General features: G+C 35.4%; 1 protein-coding gene across 1 annotated transcript in view; it reads left to right on the top strand.

The window, feature by feature from the left end:
• Positions 1-547: 547 nt before the first annotated feature.
• DACH2 (dachshund family transcription factor 2) overlaps positions 548-13944 on the top strand; it is an 848671-nt gene continuing 835274 nt past the window's right edge. The window contains 1 exon segment of the mRNA XM_059385214.1: positions 548-1252. Coding sequence (XP_059241197.1) covers positions 738-1252 — 515 coding nt within the window. The 5' untranslated portion in view covers positions 548-737.

Raw genomic sequence — 13944 nt, 5'->3', positions numbered from 1 at the left:
GGAGAATTCACACTAAGAGCTCTAGATGGCCGGAACTGTTTACTTCTGAACTCACTCGAGTGCTTCTCCTGGAAGCAGGGCGAAGCTATCTCAGCCCCTCAGAGTTTGGGAGCAATGTGCAAAAGGAATTGGAGCGGTCACCACCCTTTCTTGAATTGAACCCAGGTGCAGGGTGGCACAGGGTTGTGAGAGGCACGTACTGGAGTCCCGCTTTTGTGTTTCCACCTCAAAGCCAGTGGAGCATGGAGGGGGAGGGGCTTGTAGCCTCCGCCACTTGGAGAGCTCTGCGTGATAATTGGCGGTTCTCCCGTCTGACCGCTAGGCTAGAAGCCGAGGAACTGTCCGCCCCCTTCTCAGGCTCCATCCTCCCTAACCAGCGAACCCAGAAAGGCCTCAGGGAGGCCGGCCAGGGAGTCTCCACCTCCTTGAGGGGAGCAGCCATTCGGTGCGCTTGGGAGCTGAAGGGGGCGGGATCCATTGGCTGGGGGATGCTGCCAGTCTCGGAAGGGGGTGTGTTGGGGGTGGGTTCTTGGACAGCCGCGCGTCCGGGCTACTCGCTGTTCCTTGGGTGGTGGGTGACCGTGAGCGTGTGAGACTGGCTCCTGTAGACTTGATAACAGTTTGGAGAGAGCAGAGCGCGCCAGAGAGAGCGCGAGAGAGTGAGGGAGCGAGTGCGAGCCGACCTAGAGGAAACCGGGCGAGAACACAGGGCCCGAAGACCTACGGTTTGAGACTGAATGACCATGGCTGTCTCCGCACCCCCGGTGATCTCTGCAACTTCCAGCGGAGCCAGCATCTCAGGGGGCTTATTTCGGGCAGAAACCTCGTACTCGACTCCTGGAGAGCCTTCTCGTCTCACACATAATATGATCAACAGTTTCATGGCCAATAACCACAGCGGCAGCGCTGGTGTTGGCGGGATCGGTGGAGCCAGCGGAGGCAGCGGCAACACTAACACCAACGAGTGCAGGATGGTCGACATGCACGGTGTTAAGGTGGCTTCATTCCTGATGGACGGTCAGGAACTGATTTGCCTGCCGCAAGTCTTTGATCTCTTCCTGAAGCACCTGGTGGGAGGCTTGCACACGGTATACACCAAGCTGAAAAGACTGGACATATCCCCCGTGGTGTGTACTGTGGAGCAGGTCCGGATCCTCCGCGGTCTGGGGGCCATCCAGCCTGGGGTGAACCGCTGCAAACTCATCACCAGAAAAGACTTTGAAACTTTGTTCACCGATTGCACCAATGCCAGGTGAGATGTTCATTTTTTAGTTTGTTCTCCCCCTCCCCTTTGCCTTCTTTTGCATGTTTCATCACTCTCACCCAACTTTGCAGAGTGTCTTAACTAGCTTGCCTCTACTGTAAGTCGGTGGGGAAAGAGGACTAGAAGAACTAATTACCCATCCCGTCTAGTCCTCGCTCAGTGGCAGGGCTTGGGTCCAAGATAAGCCCTGCACAAACTTCAGTTTGCTCTCCTCTACTGAAGCTTTACAGCTTTTTGCCCATATCTTGCATGGGTCACTGACTGCTTGTGGTTATTTGTTAATTTCTCTACGTGGTTTTCATTCCTCTTTTGTGGCCGTACGGGTCGAATAGGTTTTCTCTTTCTGAACACAGACACCAGGGACTTTCTAGGGGAGAAAGCTGGCAGAGCTGTAAACTGGGCTTCTGAGCTAGCAATCCAGAACACAGCATTTGGGGGATGGATAGGGTCCGAAGTCTAGGATCCATCCCAGAGGGTGATTGGTTCCCCATCATGTGTGTTTGTTGTGAAAGTAGGTGGGGTGTGTGATGGTGGTGGTTGTGGTGGTGTGTGGATAAATGTGCGCGCGCACGCGCGCGCGCGTGTTTGTGAGTGAGAGCAGACAGAGACAGAGAGATTGAGAGAGAGCAAGAGAGCGCGTTCAAGAGAGAGCGTGCCTATGAGGACGTGTGCATATGCCCGCTGTGCAAAGCTCCTTTGTTCACAATACAGTAAAGTCGATGGATCCCATTTTTTAAAAAAGAACGACGACAGATGTCACGCTCCTGGGATCGTCCCGTTTGGGTCATCTGCAGGGGGCAATGTGGGGCATGAAAACCTAGGGCTGGGAACTGGATGAGGGTTGAAGGAGAAGTTGTAGAGGATGCTTCCAGCTCTTCTCCCCAGGCCAGAAGTTGGAAGGAACCTTTTTCCCCAAAGAGAGGATTTCTTAAGTGATGATGACCAGCTTCTGTGGTTGTAAGTGTACCTCCTTCATAGGACAGTAGAATAAATGTCATTGGCATATGTCCATAAGCAAATTGTATTCAATCTTTCTCAGTTTAAAAAAGAAAGTAAAATAAACTATATTCAAGATTATTTGATTTTTTTAAGGACCTGTGAATTAGTTTTGTACTGTTTATTCCATCTCCAGTGTGGTGACATCTGGTAGGTGTGTACACATTTGGCATACAAACCAAGAAACAAACCATCATCAGGTTAAAGGGAGCAAAGGGTTTTGTTGTAAAACAGCACGACTTTTGTTCATTTTGTGGAAAACTTCTGCAGAGGTAGACTTTCTCACAGTGCAACTTTAAATCATAGGAACCCCTTTTTACCAACTTAAAGGAACTCAGTTGTCAACATCTGTGGTAAAATCCAAATTACTATGTAGAGTTCAAGTATACTGACACCTTGTAGACAAACTGTTGCTGACTGCTACAATAAGGTAATGCTACAGAACTTACAAGGTAACCTTTTTTCCTCCACAGTGTCCTGTGTTCTGGCAATCAAACAGAAACCTGTTTATATGAGAACTTCTAGGTGATTCATATCTGGGGTTTACAAACCGGTTTATTAGATAAAATTTTCTTAAGGTAGATAGATGGTCTTAAAACAGAAAGGATAACTGCTCCCTTGATAAAATAAACAATTATAAGTTGTAAGAGTAGAACGGAAATCTTATTTTGACCACAAAGCACTTTACAAATACATAAACTCAGAAAGTTACCAGGACCTTCAGATGAGGGCCATCTAATTCATGTGTTGCCAATTCAAAAAGACACAATTTAAACAATTGCAGAACTGAAATCCTATCTTTCCCCTCTCCTTCTCTTCCCCCTTTCTCTCCTTCTCACTCCCTTCCTGCTTCTCTCTTACAAACACCCACTATTAAGGTGGAACAATTACTAAACAAAGGAAATTTGTCCTACTTTAATAATTAATTTACACATCCTTGAGCAAAATCTATGACTTTCATTTTTAAAAATAGATTAGTATTTTAATGTGACTTTGATGCTTTCCTCTAAGTAGAAAGTTTTCTTTAATTAATTTTTATTAGAGCTACTTGATGAAGGGAAAAATGATAAATTACTCTGTATCAAGAGGGAGGTGTTCTTATAGTATTTTTGGACCCTATTGTGTGATATGTTTTTAGGTTATTATTTTAATTCAGTTAAGTTTTATTTACTCCTTATCATAGCATTTACAATGATAACTTTTTTGGAGGGCTTATATTGCTTTTGTGTATATGCATATATAAAGACAATAGGAGAATATTAAAAATATAAGAAGAAATATGTATAAGATATGATGCCAGTGTCTCCTTTTGCATTTATTTCTTTATGGGTATGTTGGTGATTAACATGCATTTTCTATAGGTTTGTTATGAGTGTTACAGTATATGATTGTAAAAATTTATTCTAGAAATATTAGAAATATATTCTATGAATGCAGCCCATGAATGGAGATGAGGAAAACTACCAGAAATACACCTGTATTGCTATTTCTAGATAGGAAAAACAACAACAACAACGAACACTCCACAATATCTGGGGAAAATCTTCTTAATGGTAAAATAACATTACCAAATTTTATCACTGCAAAATGCCCTCATAACCATCTTAAAAACTTCAAAACATGATAATGCTTATAATGGATGCTTTATGACTTTAGGTAACATTATTTACAGAAATGTGTACCTTAAATCATTCTCAACATCTGAATGATTTTATAAAATTGTGAAATTATTATTTAGATCAACATTATTTCTATGACTTTTCTAGTCAGTGAAAAGAAAGGTGAAGAATGTAAATAGGAATGAGACTCAAGAGAGACAAAATAAGTTAGATAAGACATGAAGCCAGTAAGAGAAAAGAGATGTAGGATATTAGCAGAATGATGCTATGAGAAGAGGTGAACGATGGATCAGAAGAGCCTGAAGAGATGCTCAAAGGAATGAGCGATGAATCAATGGAGACTTGGCTAAAGAGGATTGTCACTGAGGACTCATGACTTAACTCTTCTGGCTAAAGGGGGATGCAAGGAAAAAGTATATATATGTTCAGTGACTGGAAATTCTCATATCCTATTCTTATTTGAGAAAAGAGATTCATCTTTATCTCCTGATGAATGAATTTCCATAATGTATTGTTCAATGGGAGGCCTATTTGTAATGGTGTCATTGGCAATTTTCTTTTCCTACATAATAAGCATTTCTTCCCCTCTCTGTCAGTTAACTAAGGGAGAGTACAAGTCCTGACTTAGGGTATTCTAATTTGGAATGCTTCCTACACTATTCCAGAAGACACAAGATAGACTATTTTCAAATTCGTCATTTTCAAAGACCTTAACATATTGCCACTAAGTGGTATTTGGATTCATTCGACTGGGGACATATTTTTATTAATGTGCATGGAAGAAAGGTGAATGAATAAAATACATTCACGATTGTTTCTTTGAAAGTACTGAGAGTCACAAGAACTCTATCAGTGCTTTATACTGTTTTGTTATTAGCTAATTTTCAAAATATTCAAACTTGTCTTCCTAGAAAAGAAGTTGGAAAATAATACCTGCCTTTGCTACTAGAGAATAGTTAAGATGAAAAACTATACATTGTTCTATTAAATAAATCGAACTTTTCATCCCTGCAATTCCAAAGGGCTATGCAATATATTTTCCTTGATTTTTTTTTTTTTTTTTTACTTCAGAAACTAATTGTAGGGAGATTATTCTGAAGATTTTTAAGAAAATGAAAGAAAAGACCAAAACCAAATGAGAAAAGTCTTTTTTTTTTTCAGCTAAGACACTGTAATTTTTCTTTTCAATGTCTTGTGGAGCAAAACTTGGAATTCTTAACATCAGAGAAGGCAGATTCATAAAGCAAACGCCTAAAAATCACACTCTCATGCAATGGATTTTTCTCACTAACTTCTTCAAAGTTCAATGCAACAATAAAATATTCAATTAAAAATTGGTATTCAGGGGCGCCTGGGTGGCTCAGTGAGTTAAAGCCTCTGCCTTCGGCTCTGGTCATGATCCCAGTGTCCTGGGATCGAGCCCCTCGTCGGGCTCTCTGCCTGGCGGGGAGCCTGCTTCCCTTCCTCTCTCTCTGCCTGCCTCTCTGTCTGCTTGTGATCTCTGTCTGTCAAATGAATAAATAAAATCTTTAAAAAAAAATTGGTATTCAGTAATATTCAATTAAAAACTGGTATTCAGTAAATGTGAAAAATCAGCCAGCACATTTTAGTGTTATCTCTTTTTATCTACCTATCTATATAAAAGTAACATTGTTAGATTTCATGATCAGTATTTGAGGATCAACTGATTAAATGTTATCCAGTCATTTATGTGTAAATGAATGCTTAGAGAAACAAGAATGTATGATTAAGAGAACATTTAAATATATTTGGAGACATGAGTCAACATATATTTGAATGAGTAAAATTCAGTGTTTTTAAATTAAAATTTAAATTATCCAATTGTGATTGTTAGTTTGACCATGTGAACAGAATATAAATGGGCATCATTCATAGAATAGCTTTATGTGAACTCTGACTTTAAAATAATTTAGAAATACTTTCAAATACAAGAAATACAGTTTTTGTAAGTCCTCAATGATTTTGGCTTTGTATTGACACTGGATGAATATAATCCACACAGAATAGCAATTTACTTTAAAAATTGATGTTTTCATTCATAGGAAAGTTATACAAAGTCAAATTTTTGAAGAACTTGCAACACTTTCTTGGGCTAATATTTTTATGACAACATTTGCAGAATAAAAAGATTTTAGAAATTAATCTGGGCAGTAAATGGAGACATTTTATTTCATACGATAATGAGGGGATGATCGGTTTGTCTATTAAAAGCAGTTACTTAGTCATTATTGTTGTCTTTTATTAGAATGATGTAAAGATTATAATTAAAATGGTTTAGTCCTATGCCAGTGCACAGAACTTCCACATGTACATCCACTTCATTTATTTATTTATTTATTTATTTATTTAAAATATTTTATTTATTTATTTGACAGAGATCACAAGTAGGCAGAGAGGCAGAGAGAGAGAGAGAGGAGGGGAAGCAGGCTCCCTGCTGAGCAGAGAGCCCTATGTGGGGCTGGATCCCAGGACCCTGAGATCATGACCTGAGCCGAAGGCAGAGGCTTTAACCCATGGAGCCACCCAGGTGCCCCTGTACATCCGTTTTAAATGCACACTTCTACATAACCAATTTATCTAAATACTTGTATTTATCTAAATACTTGAGTTGGATTTAATATTTGTCCAAGCACTCATTTATTAGGTGATAGATATTACATTAAAGATATGATGCATATTATGATGGAGAATTTCTTGGGATATTTATGTGTACTATTACCCTCAATGTATAGTGTTCCAATAATTAGGAAGTGATGATCTTCAGACATTAATGTTTTATGTGTTTTCACACAAAAACCCCTAATACCTGTCGAAAATATTGTCTGAATTATTTGATGCTTTCTTAAGTAATCTGATTCTGTCTGAATGAAATCCCTACGTGCTTTAAAAGTGCTTCTAGCAGGCAAATATAATTGTGAGAAACCTTAATCACAATATATTATGTTTCATTTGACAATCTAGATCTTCAGGGTCACTTCATGTGGTGCGCTTAGAGATACAAATGATTTAGGTTTATCCACGTTATACATTTCAAATATGTATTGAAACCACCCTAATGGACCAAAACTGAAAATATTGTTTTTGGAGAAAGGACATCAAACCTTTCCCCAAAAGCAAAACAATTAGGTATTAATGATATTATTGTTGCATGTTCAAAAGGTCGTCGGTAGCATTTTTTCCCCCTCCTTTTCTTCCCTTTCACCATCTCAACCTGCAAAACTCTTCACTGTCACTTCAGATCATACAATTCTAAAATGATAAAACAACATTTAAACACATTTGCTTTGGAAGGGAAATTGAGCATTTGCACCCAATAAGCCTGATTGTGGAACTGCATGCAAATTGTGTTTTGATTTATCTCTTTTACACTTTTTTCCATTTGAATTGATCTTGCATTAATTTCACCAAGTGGCTGTGTGAGGCTGCAGATGTTGCCCTGTGTTTAATAAATCAATGAGACAGATCTGAATGAATCACTTCAGATGGATTCTCTGCTCAGTTTGATGTCTAGATGTTATTCTTAGCTTGTTATCATGACAGATGCATTAATGTTCCCATACACTGCCAGCAATGTCAGATCGAAGCTTTTAAAGTGGCAGCATCCCTTTTTCCATTTTCTGCTAGAACAATTAAATTCATTTTATTTTATGTAGGAATCAGAGAAAAATATAAAATCAATATCATCCCATGAGTTTCTTCATGGGAAAGATTCTTAATTTTCATGCTATATTAGCTATTCCAAAACGGTGGAAATTAATATGTTAAAACCTAAGTATAGTGTAGTTGCTTAAAAGTGCCCCCACATTAATATTTAATCATGGTAGGAAAAATGAGAATAAGTAATATATGATTGGAAATTATGATTAGTGACATTGAAAGTGTCACTATAAATAGAATAATGCTATATCCAAATTGATTACAGAAGGGTGTTATTTTTTTTAAAGATTTTTATTTATTTATTTGACAGATCACAAGTAGGCAGAGAGGCAGGCAGAGTTGGGGGGAGGGGAAGCAGGCTTTCAGCTGAGCAGGGAGCCCAATGCAGAGCTCAATCCCAAGACCCTGAGATCATGGCCAAAGGCAGAAGCTTCACCCACTAAGCCACCCAGGCGCCCATAAATGCTACTTTTATAATTTAATTTCTCGAACTGTAGAAAAGCATAGGCACACAAAAAGAAACTTTATTATAACTCTAGTGAAATTTATTACCTACCTGCATTAAATATCATGGCGACCATAATTTATATCATTTAACCCAAAGCTTCATTACCTTGGTTTTAGGAGACAGTCAATTCTGTTGGTTGTGAAATATTTTGAATTGAATGTTGTAGGTGTTATAACTTTTTAGTTAATCTCTGATATTTGAAAATACAAATTTTTAAAAGGAGATTCAATTTTTCTCTTGTTCAAGTTTCTGAAGAATATATATTAAAATAAGCCAGCTTTTAGAGGTAGTTCCTCTTTGCAGCATTTACAGTATTTTTTCCATCATAATGTTGTCAGTTTTATTAAAATAGGAAAACAGGAAACACTGTTAATTGATACTGTTGAGGTCTCAAATTCTTCAGGAGAAATTTTATCTCCAAAGTTAGGCTACTTTTGGAAGATTAAAATATAGGCTATGATCTATAGTCTAAGTGTAAAGAGAAATTTATAATGAAGTTTAATGAAGTTATGTACAGGAGTGTTTTTTTTTTCAAATTTTGCTTGAAACATGGGAATGTGTTCATGATCATTTTAGCCACATCTTTCTTTAGAGCTTAACTTATTTATTAGCATTGACGGAATTATTATATTGAGAATGTGAATATAATATAGGTAAATTGAATATAAGTAAAGAGCAAATGGACATATTTTCACTACCTATAATGATATCTTTAAAAAAGAACTGAATTTATTACATAAAAAAGCTTGAATTTGTAATAATAATTTCTAAGGAGTAAATTTTAACTTTAGTAATATTCATTGCAAAACTTCATTAAGCCCAATATTGTGTATATTTTAGGCACTTAATTCACATTTGTTAAATGAGTACAATCATGTACACACACACATTTATTCCTCATCAGAACTCTTTGCACAAATTGCCATTCCTTTGAAAAGCTAGGAAATAGTTACATAAGGTATGCAGTTATTAAAGATACTAATTTTGAAATTTTTTTTTTTTTCATTTTTTTTTATGTTTTTTTATTTTAATTTTTATAAACATATATTTTTATCCCCAGGGGTACAGGTCTGTGAATCACCAGGTTTACACACTTCACAGCACTTTTAATTCCATTATAAAACCATTTGTAACCAGGCCATAAACTTTTCACAAGTATACATATAAAGCTATCAAAATCTAAAATATGAAATTAGGATTTTGAACTGAAATATATTTTTAAAGTAAGAGTGACTTCTTGATATTTCCTTTAGTGAAAACCCACAGAATATGCTCTAATATTATGAATAGGCAAGAATTAGTAAGTAAGACAAGCCTACTACCGTAAAATCATTCCCAGCTATATGGATTTATACTATTTGATATCAGTACCACCCCTATTGACAGTTTAGTTTTGATAATTCAAACAGAAAATGCATATTTATCCAATAAGAGTTGCTAAGAAGAGGGTTCTCTTCCCTTACCTATGTATAGCTCAGGAATAGAAAATGCATATTTATCCAATAAGGGTTGGTAAGAAGAGGGTTCTCCTTCCCTGTGTATAGCCCAGGAATAGAAACACAACACAAATACCTAAGTATTATGATGTACCTTTTTCCTGGATAATCTAAAGAGCCATTCAGTGCAACATGAATTTACATGATGTATCCCCCCATCCATTTAAAGGGATAACTTATTACTTTCAGATGTAATTAATTTTGAAGAATGAAATTTCCTTTCATCTAGGATCTCTGAGGTATAAGCTGCTCATATATATGTACTATCTTGACCCATTTAAATTATTTATTTTATTAGAGCAAATCATGGTGAAAACTTTGTAATTATACTACTTTGTAATTGTACTACTGAAGTAATTATGCTACTGAAATTTTATATAGATATATCTATGTATATATTTATAGTGTAGGAAAGTTTAAAAATAATGAAATACAGTATTTTTATTGCTATATAAACATTTTATTCTTAAACAAGTTGACTGCTTAATAGTGTATAATGTAGTGTGTATGTTAAGGTATAAAACATTCAGTTGCCATTGTGGCTAATGATCTTATTAGGTTGCTGGCAACTGTTAACTCGTAACAGCGTTTAGGCTACATTTAGTGTATCTGCTATTTATGTTATGAGTTAAAAAGGAGAAAAAAGTGATATTGATCTGTCTCTGGATTAAAGTTTGAAAATGGGCAACAGCCTGAACACAAAAGGCTTTTTTTTTTAATGATTTCTCAGCTTGCCATTGATCTCCTAGTTTTATTGCATTCATTATTTATTAAAAGAATTTGCAAGCTAAACATAACGTTAAGCTAGTTTGCACACAGGGACCACACTTAGGAAATTGAATGGAAATTGCATTAGAGATGAACATCTGTGCTATTTTTCCACTCATGTGTTTATGGTTTTGTATAAAAGGTGTATTGGATTAACAGTTATAACTGTTATAGCTTACAGCAATATGTTAGATTCTGAGCTTTTAGTTATTTTGGAAGAATTCTTGTTTCTTATTTACTTGTCTAAACGAGCATAGTAATAACATCACAAACAATATTGGAATAAATTTATTTTATTATATTTACTGAATGCATTATCTACATTATGTATCAATTGTGAGATACTCTGCTATATTGAAGTAAAAACATTTAGAAACATATGCATAATTATCATTTAATTATACTTTCTCTTACTGGCTTTAGGTAATAGGCTACATAGGTGCAATTTACATATTACTCATTTTAAGAATGTTGAGTTTAGTGTCATATTAAAGCATACCAAATTCACAAAAACTATATAAAAACTTTAATATGACCATCCATAAAATGTTATTTTTTAAAAATTTTATTATTTATGTATGTTAGGCCTTGATCCTTCTGGAAGAATAATAGCCATATAGACACTGAAGGCTTGCTCCATATAACACTATGAACAAAAGGGTACAATATGATTCCCCTCTTGAATTCAATCCAAGGAAATTTATTTACAGAAACTTCAGTACTTCAACTGAAAGAGTTCTCCACAGGACATAGTTAGACCCTCATGAATATCTTTTTTGCAGTGTTGTCTTCAATCTGTAGACATTTGGAAATCTCAGTTTATCAATTTAATTATTGGATTTAAAATAAAATAAAAACCTCTTCACAATCATTTTGATCTTATGATTAGACCTGCCATTACTCTGTGTGTGTGTGTGTGTGTGTGTAAGGTATACTATGTGGTGCCAATGTTTTAGTTGCTGCAAACAGAATGAAGACAACAGTCTCTTCTGTCATGGGGCTTACATTCTAGAATCCTGCTGTTTTTAGCTTAAGGTCCTTAAACCATATATCTGTCCCCTTTATTACATTTGGTAAATTGTGAAATCTTTGTGGTTACAAATTTTTTGCCACATATCCATTGTTGAACACTTCAATTTCCTTTCTTATATCTGCCTTGTGTTGTATCGGTAAATGATAGATTTTTTTTTTTTTTTAGTTTTTAGAATAATACCAGAAAAATTCAACTAAAAATAGTTACTGAGATATAAAATAAAATATTTTAGTTTTATGAATGTATAGAATTACTCATGTTATAAATACAATACATAGCAAGAGGAGATTGGAATAAAACAGGTATTTCTGCTCAAGAACGGCTATAGTTAATAGACTTTAGTATCTTTTCTCTGACATATTTGCTGAGTCCTTACGATATGAGCCCTTAAAAATTCATTAAATTAGTCATTCCATGAGACATGTTTTTGTAGTAAAATGTGCAATCATGGATTAAAAAACAAGGTTTTCCCCCATGTTAAAATGCATTCTTTCATTTGTGTTAGAGTTTTAAATAGATCCTCAAGCTTAGAGTTTGCTTTGCTTTGCAAGATTATTTGCAAACATGTGTTAATTAAATGTTTAATATTAACAATAAGCCTGCTGCTTTGAAAATAGCCTATGATCTGCTAAACTTCTAAATTTATTTTGTAAAAGAATTAATGAATAGCCTCTAGGTTTTTATTTGAGGAAGACAAAAGGGGAATTTTTTCATAGAAAAAAAATTACTGCATAGTTCATTTTATGCATAGTACACAGATTTTATGTCTCATTTTATAAGCCAATTAGAATATTCAGTTTGAACAGACACACTATATATGTGTATATATATAAAGTTAACTGATAATTAATTTACATATAATTATGTATTATGTGTTATTATATACATTATATATGCACATACAATGCATTATTATATACACATATATAAGCATTACAAACATTATAAACATACATATAAATGTATAAAATATCTTCCAAGTTATTTCATTTGTCACTTCATTTCAACAAATATTTAGTAAGTACATACTCTTCATCTGTACAAGGCTACTTATCAAAGGGAAAATAGTGATCTTAAGAACTAGACAAATTCAAAAAAAAAAAAAAGAACTAAACAAATTCTTATTTTTCTTATCTCCAGATTATGTGGGTAGAGTTTTATTGTTACGTGGTTAACTCTCAGCTAACCTACACTAATGCAAGGAACAGCAAATGATATATGCAATTCAAAATTATGGAAAATTAAAGTAACATTAATTAGACTGAAGTGCATTTTAAAATGTTTATGGCATATTTACCTGTCTAAATATATTTTGCTTATTCTACTATGAAATTGTATTTATGTTTTATAGGTATTCACTGGTGGGGAGATAGCCTCAAAACATGCTAAGGTTGAATTAAATCCGAAATTAAATGCTTCATATAGGAAATATCTAAAGTGAATAAAACACAAGCAGGCATAGAACATACATGTTACAGTTAACAGCAGTGTACTGGATCATGTTGGTCATTAACTAAAGCAGTATATTTGGCTTGAATTTATTCTTACGTTATCTGTGGAAAGATCTGTATACTTAATGGATATTAAATATATAGTCATTACAGCTATTAGCAGATCAAAACCTGGAAAACTGCATGGAGCCAATTGTTGATTTTAACATGCTTTCCTATGCTTAGGTCCCCTAAATAACTGTCTTCCATAAGCTAAACCAGCATTTGTTGACAGAGAAAATGGCTTTTGGGTTAAAGCACATTGATGAGTGTAGCCCTAAATTATTTTTGTAAAGTGTTCTAATCTGTGACGAGAACTTTTAATCGATTTTCAACTTACAGTTTTAAGAAATGGAACATCATATTCTTAATGCCGGTCATGTCCTGCAAGAATGGTCACTTTGATGATGGGCACATGATGGGCATATGTTGAACACCTTGACCTCTTCTGAAGAGTGTAGTAACCACTCCAGAGCTTAGTTGATAGAAGTATGTGTGGCATATCTACTTTTTTTTTTAAGATTTCATTTATTTGTTTGACAGACAGAGATCACAAGTAGGCAGAGAGTCAGGCAGAGAGAGAGAGGAGGAAGCAGGCTCTCCGCTGAGCAGAGAGCCCGATTCGGGACTTGATCCCAGGATCCTGGGATCATGACCTGAGCCGAAGGCAGAGGCTTTAACCCACTGAGCCACCCAGGCACCCTGCATATCTACTTTCTTATGTTTCAGTTGTTTTAGATGTGTCCTTGTCATACCAAAAGACTAACAAGTTTTTGTTATTTTAGGGACATGTTCTTTTTCATAGGTTGTGTGATGTTTCCCTAATCTCCATGCTGCCAGGGTCTAAAGCTTTTCTTAATCTTTATGATTTAGTTCCATTGAATTGAATAATTGCTCTTCTATATGTTGTTTCTTTTTCAAGAGTGCTTTCAGTGTTTAAGTGTACATAAAACTCAAGTAATGCCCCTTTTAGATATTTTTCTTTAATAGTGGTATTTGTCTAATGGATTCATGTTCCATCAAAATAGACACAGTGGAGCTCACATGTGTAATGTTTTCTGTCCGGTAAGAAGGCTTTTTTTTTTTTTTTTT

Source organism: Mustela nigripes, chromosome X (genome assembly GCF_022355385.1).
Source record: "Mustela nigripes isolate SB6536 chromosome X, MUSNIG.SB6536, whole genome shotgun sequence".
Taxonomy (NCBI): domain Eukaryota; kingdom Metazoa; phylum Chordata; class Mammalia; order Carnivora; family Mustelidae; genus Mustela; species Mustela nigripes.
The sequence above is the reverse complement of the archived record's forward strand: the minus strand, read 5'-3'. Positions and strand labels throughout refer to the sequence as shown.